General features: G+C 39.7%; 1 protein-coding gene across 7 annotated transcripts in view; it reads right to left on the minus strand.

Annotated features, from left to right (window-relative positions):
- Positions 1 to 372: 372 nt before the first annotated feature.
- The window catches only part of CEP83 (centrosomal protein 83), a 35,366-nt gene continuing 23,444 nt past the window's right edge, over positions 373 to 12,294 (minus strand). For 4 of the 7 annotated variants that reach the window (XM_050935047.1, XM_050935065.1, XM_050935056.1 and 1 more), the window contains 5 exons: positions 10,312 to 10,469; positions 9,069 to 9,198; positions 4,503 to 4,606; positions 2,304 to 2,481; positions 373 to 928 (listed from right to left, as the gene is read on the minus strand). In XM_050935047.1, the coding sequence (XP_050791004.1) occupies positions 743 to 928; positions 2,304 to 2,481; positions 4,503 to 4,606; positions 9,069 to 9,198; positions 10,312 to 10,469 (756 nt within the window). In that variant the 3' untranslated portion in view covers positions 373 to 742. Of the gene's footprint in view, positions 929 to 2,303; positions 2,482 to 4,502; positions 4,607 to 9,068; positions 9,199 to 10,311; positions 10,470 to 12,294 lie in introns of those variants that run through there. The other 3 variants (XM_050935085.1, XM_050935091.1, XM_050935075.1) reach the window with 3 other exon arrangements.

Here is a 12,294-nt window from a genome sequence, read left to right on the forward strand (position 1 = left end):
GAATTAAAAAAAAATATATTAAACCTTGAATAAATAGATGTGATCAGGTTTAAGTAAACAAAGACAATATATTAAATACAAATTGAGACTTCTCTAAAAGATATAAAAGGCAAATATTCATACTTCATCTATAATGCAGCATTTGATAAAAACCTTGATTGTTACTTAGCCATGTTCTCCCATAACTTTATTTTTTATATAAAAAAATACAAAAGGTACATTGTTATGGTCCTGTTTTTGTCCAAAATGTGACCTATTTTCCTCCTCCATCTCTTTGCAGATCCCGTATCGTGGTTGGTTTTTTTAAAGAAAAAAACGTGCTAGCAACACAGCACAATTTCACAGTAACAGAAAAGCTGAGTGGGTGGGTGAGTGGGTGGGTGAGTGGGCAGGGAAAAATCCCTGAAGAAAGAGTTATTCCAAGGGATTTTTCCAAATCAGTTTTTTTTCTTCTAAATGGCTTAAAATGCAACCCAAAATTTGACCATTCTTTTTAAAGAATCATTTTTTGTGCAACTCGATCATTGCATATGTTTTAAGAAATTTGTCTTCCAGGTTACTTGTATATCTACGTTTGAGTAAACTTATTGCGTTCCACCAAAAATACAAAACCATGCAGATTATATTTCATCCTTTCTTCCAATGTGAGGCACATACAAATATGTTTTTGGCAAAGCACTCAATAAAAACCCTACTCAAGGAAAACGTAGTGAAGTCAAGTGGTAATTAAAACCTGCAGGCTTTATTTGGAGTCCTCGGTTTGTATATCATCCTCTTCAACCATCCTGCTTCTACCAGAGTCACTGTCCACTCCCAGCCTAACTCGCTCTCCACGTGGCCCGAGCTCTTGCAGCTGTTTTCTCTGTGTGGTTTCTAGATCTTCTAGCCGCTTGCGAAGTAGGGAGAGCTCCCTTTGATGCTGTTCCTCCTTGGAGTTCGGGACACAGGAAAAAAAAAGAAAACACTTTACATTTTGTAACACTTGCAGAGACATTGTCCCCTACTCTCTGTCCCCTTTACTTGTTTTAGATAAAAGTGCTTTTAAAGTTACTTTATGCGAAAACAAGATTTTTTTTTAAAGTCTTTATTTGATTTGCTTTCAAGCATTGTCCCTGACGTTCACGACATGAATAGCAGTGGGGAATGTGCACGTGAATGACAGGCGCTCCCTCGGCAGTGCACTTCAGAGCCTAACAAATGGACACAGGCAGAAGCCAATACCACGGCACCCTCTTAGCAGAAGAGCAAACTACATGGTCAGAGGGAGGCAGAGGGAGCTGCCTCTTCTCCCTGTTACACTGTGAAGGGGAGTATCCACATTCACTAAACACCTCTTTGATCCTGGGGGCAGGGAAGTGCCACTGGAATCTCCCTTCTGTGGGTACATCTACACTGCGAAGAATAACCCACAGCACCAACTCTCAGAGCCTGGGTCAACTGACTCAGGCTTGCAGGACTCACGCTTCAGAGTAAAAATAGCAGGGTAGACATTCGGGCTCAGCCTGAGCCCAGACTCTGAACCCCAGCAACGGAGGAGGGTCTCAAACCCAGGCTAAATGTCTACACTGTATTTTTAGCCCTTAGCCCGAGTCAACTGACCCAGGTGCCATGGGTTTTTCTTTGCAGTGTGTAGACATACCCTCAGTTTGCTCCCATGCACAGAAGGGGCTCTCATTTCTCCGCAACTCCTCCAAATAACGAAGCCAGTGAATTGCTCGAGACTAGATTCACAGCTGGGGGTGTAACCATAAGACAAGGGACAAAACAGTCTGGAGCCTAGGATGAGGCGAGTAGCAGATTTGTAAATCTGAGGAATCAGAAGGGAAGGAGTTGCTAGCAGGGTGCAACCGAATTATAACTGTGCTTCTGGTGTTTTCATTTCCTGTTACAAATTTTGATTCTGTGGCCATTATAACTGCTCCAGGGCTGGGAGCACTTTCACAAAAAGGAAAACATTTTTCAATACAACACAACAGACCGCCTAGATAACTAAATGTTACCCACAAACCACCAGCACCATATGGCAATTGCATAACAAAAATGAAGCAAGGGATTCACATCTGAAGTGGGTCTAGTGAGATGTATTTTATATGATCAGTTCTCTCTATATTAGGCCACAACATGACAGCATTCATTACTCCTCCCTTTACGCTTTTAAACACTATTAATAGCCTAAACTATTAATGCAGAAACTTTACTTTGGTAGCCACTATTTATGTCCCAGGTTAGCAACTAACTCCATCCTTTGCTAAGGTATATGAAATAATAAATGTGGATCTGAGTAATATTTAATACATCACCACCTGCAGATGCGGAAAAGATATTTCAGGCGCAGGAACTAAGGTAGATGACATCCCACTGACTGGATTGAGCGATGGTATGTTAGGAACCAGAATTAAACTCCGGAATTCATTGTGTCTGCGCTGTAAATCCTTTAGTCTTTTCTGAAGGCGAGTGTATTCTTCATAGGGAACATTCTGTCTATGAAATAAGGTGTTCGTATTGCTCAGAATGCTTAAGGGTACCATATCACAGAAACACGTCTCTCTCTAACACGTTGCTATACACTCTCCCAATAAAGTGCTGCTTCAGGATGGACGTGTATAGCCCATATAGAACAAGGAGAAGCACTTTATTTGTGTTTAAATGTTTGGGAAGTCCGTTTTACACCTCAAATTATATAAAATACAGTCTCACAGACTAGAATGTACTCAACAGCAGAGAAATAAATTCAGATTTTAATGTACTGTTCACAGTAGTGAGTAGTACTATAGTTAAAACGGCTTTTTAAAGTATTTAAATCAAAGATGAGTCAGACCCTCCACATGCTCTAAAGGCACTGGAAGAACCAGGAACTGCCGTATCTTTCCAAGAAGATTTTAGTCTGGTTTTCTTACACCCTTCTGGGTTATTTTTCCTTTTCTTTACTTCCGCTTACCTGCATGTCTGTGATACTGCTAGTCTCACACACTGTACCCTGCTATCTGTTTTAACCTTCTCTCAGCACTGTTCTTCCCAGTCTAACAAGCCTGCTCCTCAAGAGACTCCTGGTGCAGTCATACTATTTTTTTTCCTCTTTCCCCAAATGTCCAAAATCTGATTGCGATGGAACCTTCTGATGCGAGCCTCCTGCTGCCATCTGCTCAGTCTGACTAGCATAAGAAAACTGAACATGACTGTGTGTACACCATACTATCTGTTAATTGACTAGCGCATTCAACTACAGGATGAAAGTCAGCCTCTCTTGGCAGTTTATTTGTAAATGTCACTGAGCAGGACAAGAAACATAATTTGCCTTCTTGGACCACTGGCTTGATACAATCATCCTCTTGTTCCATTCAGGCAGTTGCTCCCTACTCTACATATCAAGAAGAAAGTACATAGCTAATGGTGTATCTCCTCTCTGTGAAGTGTAGTACAGGGCATAGCTGCAGCTCTGTGAATTTACAAGGAAAGCAGAGCTTAATTTGTGTTGGGGCTCAACCACTGCACTTCTTTTCATGCTGAGGTGCAGTCCCAGCACTTCTTCTGTCAGTGATGCACGAGATCATGCTGTGCGAGGGAGGCCATCGTTATTGCTTGAGCCCCAGCACTTTTTTTTTTTTTTTTTTTTTTTTTTTTTTTAACACAAATTCAGCACTGATGGAAAGATGGGAGATCAGTGTTTCATTTCCAACCCTGGTTGGATGGACATGTCAGGCAGTCAATACCCAAAGATTTGTTTAAGAGAAAGCCAGATCAGCTGTTTGTCCTTGTGGGAAGAATCTACAACAAACCTTTATCAGAATTCATTACACTTTTAAAAACATAACTTGGATGTCTGCAAACTAAATTAAGGCAACCATATTTCCTGTTGGACACCACAGTTGCAATTTAGTTCGCCCTTAAAGTCACATTAGAAAACTTATTTCTAGCCAGTTGTACGGTGCACCGGCCATTTTAGGCTGAGCTTAAGCTTCTTCACTTTCATGTGCAGTAAATCCCTTCAAAAGGAAAATATATCACATTTAAACCTCGGTACTTTAAATGTATTTGGAATATTGGAAAAATGTAATTGTCTTGGAGTATTAATTCAACTTTTCACTGACATTCTAAGACTCTATTACAGTCAAGTTTTAAACTGGTAAAGCCACAACAAGGAAATAACTTATTTGCATGGGGGTGTTTAACAAGAGGATTTTGTATGTTAATTCTGAAGAGTATGGTGGCCTCCTAGTACAAAAATAGCTCCAACAGCCCTATCCTGCAACAGCACACTGACTTCAATGGGTCTCCATGCAGGAGCAGAGGTCTTTCCCACAAGAATGCAGTTGGATTGGGCCCCAGTGGCTAACCTGTAAGTTACACACATCTCAAATATTTTGTAATGGTAAAATCAAATCATTTAGGAGATTCATTTACAGAATTATTACACCAATCAATCAATCTAGAAACAAAATACCTCAAAACAACTGGTTTACAATTCTAAGGACCAATTCAAACAAAATTTAATATTTTATTACCTATTTAACACTTGGTTTTCAGTTTCTAGTTCTTCCCTCTTTGCTTCCAAGAGTTCTATTTTCTCCTGCAGCCTCTTTTGTTTATTGTCATTGAGGGCCTTTCTCTGTCAAACACACATTTTGAACACTTAGAAGTTGTGTCAACTGGTTTGATCATTTTGATCAAGTTACATCTACTTTGCACTTGCATTTTAGTTACAAGATTCCATAATTTTTAGCATTTCCTTATGAAGAGATGTAATTTTGTTGAAAATGGCGGAAAGAAAAAGATATATTTGCTTTCCATCCTTTCTTTGATTTAGAAAAGTAATGTACCAAAAAAGAGGCTTGGAATCCCCAAATGCCCGATGTTGAAGGAAATATGCCGTAAAGGAAGGTAAAGCAGCAACACACAAAGTATCCAGTTGTATGGGTAGGTTATAGACAATTCTAAACCACCTGTTGGGAAACTGGAACAGCTACTAAGTCTTGTAAGACAATGCCAAATTGATAGGCAAATTATATAAGCTCACCATGTACTCATTGTTTAGAAATATAAATAATACCTTAGGAACTGCAGATTTTATTTCCTCTCTGACATGACTTGCTGATGGCGACATCAATGTTAAACAACTGACACCTGTTTTCTGTTTTATAAAGTAGATGCAGGCATCCTGTATTATATATTTATGGTGCTTAAAATTACTAACTAATGTTTTATTAAGGAGCTTTATTAAGGTCTAAAACGTATGGACTTGGAAAAATTAATAACCAGTTTCTCCTTTTGTGCTAGCTGTTCCAGAACATGCAATTTTAGGGGGAAACAAAAATATAAAATTCAGTATTTCCTTTAACAGTATTACCAACCCCTGGGTGTGTAACAGACAGTTGCTTGGGGAGGAACAATGTACCAAATAGATGTTACTAAAAAGGGAAATGTCATCCTACTGGTATCTATCTTGGTCCATCTCCAAGCTCTCCAATAACAAAAAAATATTTAATTGAACAACATGGTTGGCTTCTATAAACCATATTACAACTACTGTAATCTCACATACATGAATTTATGCCTATCTTAAAACACCTGATATATTTTGCTATTTTATATATATATATATATAATTACAAAATAATCAAATGGGTCAACTAGAGTGCCTCGTATTAAATGAGAAATTGATATAACGTATACTCAATTTAAAAAACATAGTAAGAGAACCAAAGAAGAGCCACTGTGGTTAAACAACAAAAGAAGCAGAGAGAGGCAAAAGGGCCTCCTTCAAAAAATGGAAGTTAAATCCTAGTGAGGATAATAGCAAGGAGCATAAACACTGGCAAATGAAGTGTAAAAATACAATTAGGAAGGCCAAAAAAGAATTTGAGGAACAGTTAGCCAAAGACTCAAAAAGTAATAGCAACTTTTTTTTCTTTTCTTTCTTTTTTTTTTTTTTTTTTTTAAGTACATCAGAAGCAGGAAGCCTGCTAAACAACCAGTAGGGCCACTGGACAATCGAGGTTCAAAGGAGCTCTCAAGGATGACAAGGCCATTGCAGAGAAATTAAATGAATTCTTCAGTCTTCACGGCTGAGTATGTGAGGGAGATTCCCAAACCTGAGCCATTCTTTTTAGGTGATAGATCTGAGGAACTGTCCCAGATTGAGGTATCACTAGAGGTGGTTTTGGAACAAATTGATAAATTAAACAGCAGTAAGTCACCAGGACCAGATGGCATTCACCCAAGAGTTCTGAAGGAACTTAAATGTGAAATTGCAGAACTAAAAACTCTAAGCTGTAACCTATCATTTAAATCAGCTTCTGTACCAGATGAATGGAGGATAGCTAATGTGACACTAATTTTTAAAAAGGGCTCCAGAGGTGATCCCGGCAATTACAGGCCTGTAAGCCTGACTTCAGTACCGGGCAAACTGGTTGAATCTTTAATAAAGAACAATATTGTCAGACATATAGATAAACATAATTTGTGAGGAAGGGTCAACATGGTTTTAGTAAAGGGAAATCATGCCTCAGCAATCTACTAGAATTCTTTGAGGGGGTCAACAAGCATGTGGACCAAGGGGATCCAGTGGATATAGTGTACTTAGATCTTCTGAAAGCCTTTTGACAAGTCCCTCACCAAAGGCTCTTACACAAAGAAAGCTGCCATGGGATAAGAGGGAAGGTGCTCCCATGGATTGGTAACTGGTTAAAAGGTATAAATGGTCAGTTTTCAGAACGGAGAGAGGTAAATAGTGGTGTTCCCCAGGGGTCTGTTCTGGGACCAGTCCTATTCCACATATTCAGAAGTGCTCTGGAAAAAGGGGTAAACAGTGAGGTGACAAAATTTGCAGATGATACAAAATTACTAAAGATACTTAAGACCCAGGCAGACTCCAAAGAGCTAAAAAAGGATCTCTCAAAATTGGGTGACTGGGCAACAAAATGGCAGATGAAATTTCAGTGTTGATAAATGCAAAGTAATGCACATTGGAAATAATAATCCCAACTATTTTATTTATATATATATAGTTGGGATTATTATTTCCAATGTGCATTACTTTGCATTTATCAACACTGAAATTTCATCTGCCATTTTGTTGCCCTATATATATATATAAAATGATGGGGGTCTAAATTAACTGTTACCACTCAAGAAAAAGATCTTGGAGTCATTACTGATCTGGAGGATGGCGTGAACTGCACTCTAAGCAAGTTTGCAGATGACACTAGACTGGGAGGAGTGGTAGATACACTGGAGGGTAGGGATAGGATACAGAGGGACCTAGACAAATTGAGGATTGGGCCAAAAGAAACCTGAGGAGGTTCAACAAGGACAAGTGCAGAGTCCTGCACTTTGGACAGAAGAATCCCATGCACTGCTACAGACCAGGGACCGAGTGGCTAGGCAGCAGTTCTGCAGAAAAGGACCTGGGGTTACAGTGGACGAGAAGCTATCTAAGTCAACAATGTGCCAAGAAGGCTAACACCATAGAGGGACGTGATCGTTCCCCTCTATTTGGCATTGGCGAGGCCTCATCTGGAGTAGTGTGTCCAGATTTGGGCCCCACACTACAAGGATGTGAAAAATTGGAAATAGTCCAGTGGAGGGCAACAAAAATGATTAGGAGGCTGGAGCACATGACTTATGAGGAGAGGCTGAGGGAAATGGGGTTATTTAGTCAGCACAAGAGAAGAATGAGGGGGGATTTGACAGCTGCTTTCAACTACCTGAAAGGGGGTTCCAAGGAGGCTGGATCTAGACTGTTCTCAGGAGTAGGAGATGACAGAACAAGGAGCAATGGTCTCAAGTTGCAGTGAGGAAGGTTTAGGTTGGATATTAGGACAAACTTTTTCACTAGGAGGGTGGTGAAGCACTGGAATGGGTTACCTAGGGAACTGGTGGAATCTCCTTCCTTCGAGGTTTTTAAGGTCAAGCCTGACAAAGCCCTGACTGGGATGATTTAGTTGGTGATTGGTCCTGCTTTGAGCAAGGGATTGGACTAGATCGGGATTCTCAAACTGGGGGTCGGGACCCGAGGGGATCGCAAGTTTATTACATGGGGGGGGGATCGTGAGCTGTCAGCCTCCACCCCAAACCCCGCTTTGCCTCCAACATTTATAATGGTGGTAAATATATTAAAAAGTGTTTTTTATTTATAAGGGGGGGGTCGCATTCAGAGACTTGCTATGTGAAAGGGGTCACCAGTACAAAAGTTTGAGAACCACTGGACTAGATGACCTCCTGAGGCCTCTTCCAACTCTGTGATTCTATGATTGTGGATAGTTCTCTGAAAACATCCACTCAATGTGCAGGGGCAGTCAAAAAAGCAAACAGAATGCTGGGAATAATTCAGAAAGGGATAGATAATAGGACAGAAAATACCATGTTGCCTCTATATAAATCCACGGTATATCTATATCTTGAATGCTGTGTGCAGATGTAGTCGCCCCATCTCAAAAAAGTATATTGGAATTGGAAAAGGTTCAGAAAAGGGAAACAAAAATTATTAGGGGTATGGAACAGCTTCCGTATAAGGAAAGACCTGGACTTTTCAGCTTGGAAAAGAGACGGCTAAGGAGAGATATGATTGAGGTCTATAAAATCATGACTGGTGTAGAGAAAGTAGATAAGGAAGTGTTGTTTACTACTTCGCATAACACAAGAGCTAGAGGTCACCAAATTAAATTAGTGGGCAGCAGATTTAAAACAAATAAAAGGAAGTATTTCTTCACACAACGCACAGTCAACCTGTGGAACTCCTTGCCAGAGGACATTGTGAAGGACAAGACGATAACAGGTTTCAAAAAGAACAAGATGAATTCATGGAGGATAGGTCCATCAATGACTATTAGCCAGGATGAGCAGGGATGGATCACTTGATGATTACCTGTTCATTCCCTCTGGGGCACCTGGCACTGGCCACTGTCGGTAGACAGGATACTGGGCTAGATGGACCTTTGGTCTGACCCAGTAGGGCCATTCTAATGTACATATATGCTGCCATTAAAATGTCAATATAAAAAATAATTCTGCTTGCACAAATTGAAAGCTGAGCTTTCTCTCTCTTCATAAGCACTGAAGAGTCAACATGCCTTTTTTTGAGCAACAGCAGCCCGGTGCAGTTTCTCTTTCATCTGGTCATACTTCTCTTCTCTTTCTGTGATGCGCTGAATAAATTTATGCTTTTCTTCCAACCACTCTACACGTCGGTCTTCTAATGTCCTAGGAGAACAATATTTCCAAGAGTGGTGGTGTAAACAAAATGCTGGATTAATTCTTTTTAATAAATGTCAGCCTCTAGGATCTCTGACATATACACTTTATTTCACGCACTCTTTCCTTCTTGAACCATATGTTTGAAGTATCTAACTTAAATTTGAACTGTTCTCAAAGTTCTGCAAATTTGGACTTTTGAATTCATAACTTAATTATTGGCTTAATTCAAATAAAATGGCTAACTTTGTAAACGGATTCCAATAAAACAGATGGCTGTACAGGCTTTTTCTTTGCATTAGCCTTCTGATACTCCATAAATTGTGCGCACAGGACAAATTTCTGCCTTTACGTGTGGGAGCCACATTAGAATGTAGTGGAGACTGGCCGAAGCAGCGCCAAACCCTTTTCAAATATAGAAACAAGCCATTTTGCCTTTATCCACTGCAAAAATTGCTACAACAGAAGCCATAGGGGAAATCCCAGCCCCACTCAAGTCAATGGCAGTTTTGCCATTGACTTCAATGGGACCAGAATTTAATCCCATACATATTTCTTAGTTCAACAAGGGTCAACTGTGAACAGAAAATGGACACGTATCCATATTATTCTATGGGTCATTTCGATTATCACTTCGAAAGTTTTTTTTCCTCCTGCTGATGATAGCTCATCTCAGTTGACTGGCCTCTTACAGTTCACATGGCTACTTCCACCTTTTCATGTTTGGTGTATGTATAAATATCTTCTTGCTGTATATTCCAGCCGATGCATCCAATGAAGTGGGCTGTAGCCCACAAAAGCTTATGCTCAAATAAATTTGTTAGTCTTTAAGGTACCACAAGTACTTCTGTTCTTTTTGCGGATATAGACTAACACGGCTGCTACTCTGAAACCTGTCATATTGTTAAAGCTATCACAAGACAGAAATCCATTTTTACATCAGGAAGTTGAAATTAAAAGCACACTCTAAGAATTCTCATTTTTCTCATAATACAGTCAAGATCTGGACAAAGAGGGGCATTATTATATTATCGGTAAGCCATAGCAATGATGAGAAATACTATTAAAGAACTACATGCAAGCTTGAAAAAAAAATTAAACAGACAAAAAAGTAAATCATACTTCTCTGCTTCTAGCTGAGCTTTTTCTGCTTGACTTCTTGCATTTCGACATTCTTGTTTTAATCTCTCTACCATTTCCTTCAGCTTTTGATTAGAGTCGAGCAAGTCATTTTCAGACTGAGAAAGTGAAGCCACTTGGAGTTGCACATCATGAATTTGCTACCAAAGAAAGATGGTTTTTATTTGAGGGAAAAATATGAACAAGTGACAAGTAGTTTGGGATAATGGGAGGGAGGAGGAGGCGGTTGCCATGATGTCTGGCCATTTGTCTCATTATGTCTTTGTAGTATGTATGTCTTTTTTGTCTGCTCTCTGGAACTTTTACAATACGTTTTCTGTGGATAAGGCAGGAGGTTTCCTCTGAGGTTACAAAGAGGGAGAGATAGCATAAACAAGAGTCATTACTCTTTAGTACCCCTTGCTGGAGCTCTTGCAGAAATTACAGAGCCCAGCAATGAGACATTGACACTCATAAAATATTGAAGCATCACTGTCATAAACAGAGTGTTAAGGGTTAATGTCTCTTATACCTGTAAAGGGTTACAAGCAGGAAACCGGACACCTGACCAGAAGACCAATCAGAAGACAAGATACTTTTAAATTCAGGTGGAGGGAAGTTTGGGTGTGAGTTCTTTGTTCTTTGTTCTTCTCTCGGAGGGTCTGAGAGAACCAGACATTACTACAGGCTCTCTAAGTTTCTTTTCAAGTAGTAAGTAAAAACAGGCGGTTTAGGTTTTTTTTTTTAATTGTTTTACTCTATTTGCAATTGTTGATCTGGCTGGTTAACTTTTATATGTGTAGTTGCTGGGAATATTTTGATTTGTATTAGTACTGGTGGGAAAGTCTCTTTCTGGTGTCTGTAAGCTATAAGACCCTGTAATATTTACATCTTGAAGTTACAGAGATAATTCTTTACTTTTTCCTTTCTTTTATTAAAAGATTTCTTTTTAGAGAACCTGATTGATTGTTTTTCTCTGTTTCCCTTGTTTTATCCCAGGGGATTGGGATAACTCACCAGGACGGGTGGGGAGGGGGAGAGAGAAAATCTCTCTCTGTTTTCCTTGAATCTGTTTGCCTCTTTGTGGAAGGGAAGGGAGATGCTTCTCTGTATGGTGATTTAAGAGGTTAGATCAGTATCTCAGGATAGCCCAAGGAGGGAAGTTCTGAGAGGGGGAAGGTGGGGGAATGGTTTTATTTCTCCTTGTTTTAAGAACCCAAGGGATCTGGGTTCTTGGGGTCCCCAGGGAAGGTTGGGGAGGTCAGAGTGCCCCAAACACTATATTTTTGGGTGGTGGCAGCCTATCAGATCTAAGCTGGTAATTAAGCTTAGGGAAATTTGTGCTAGTATCTCATTCCTGGACTCTAAGGTGCAGATTTGAGAAAGAATGCTATGACAATCACAGACAAATTTAACAGAATAAGTGAGGCAATTATCCAAAATACAAAGGGCCAGGATTGTGGCCCAACCTTACATGACTGTAAAGGGGAGTACAACCTCTGCACTCCCCTGCATAACGTCCCTGCATGTCAGCTGCAAGTGCAAAAGAACCTATGAACAGTTTTATTTAATGTGAACACACATTTTGCCAGACAATTAACTCAAAAATCACTAAATGGATTTTCCTCAAACTCTAAAAAACCAACAAAAAGCAGACTCATCTCCAGACTGTAAACAAGTATGAGAAATTTCAGTCCAAAGAGATTTTTTTTCTGGGGAAAAGTTACATGTGCCTGAAGACAAGAGCACATAATATGTGCGCCTCTCTTCACCCATAACTACAACGCTGTTATGAATTTTTACAAGAGCAGAGTAAGTTGAAGGAGTTTTGGTGTATTAGACAACACTTAAATCTGGTAACTAATTGGAGCTCAGGTAAGTGCCAGACTTCTAAATTTAACTCTGTTTCATAGTGGCAACTGTGAAAAATATTATGTATTGTCTTTTGCATTAGAAGATCCCTAGGTAACCAAACTTGAGCTTTAT

Source organism: Gopherus flavomarginatus, chromosome 1, assembly GCF_025201925.1.
Source record: "Gopherus flavomarginatus isolate rGopFla2 chromosome 1, rGopFla2.mat.asm, whole genome shotgun sequence".
Lineage (NCBI taxonomy): Eukaryota > Metazoa > Chordata > Testudines > Testudinidae > Gopherus > Gopherus flavomarginatus.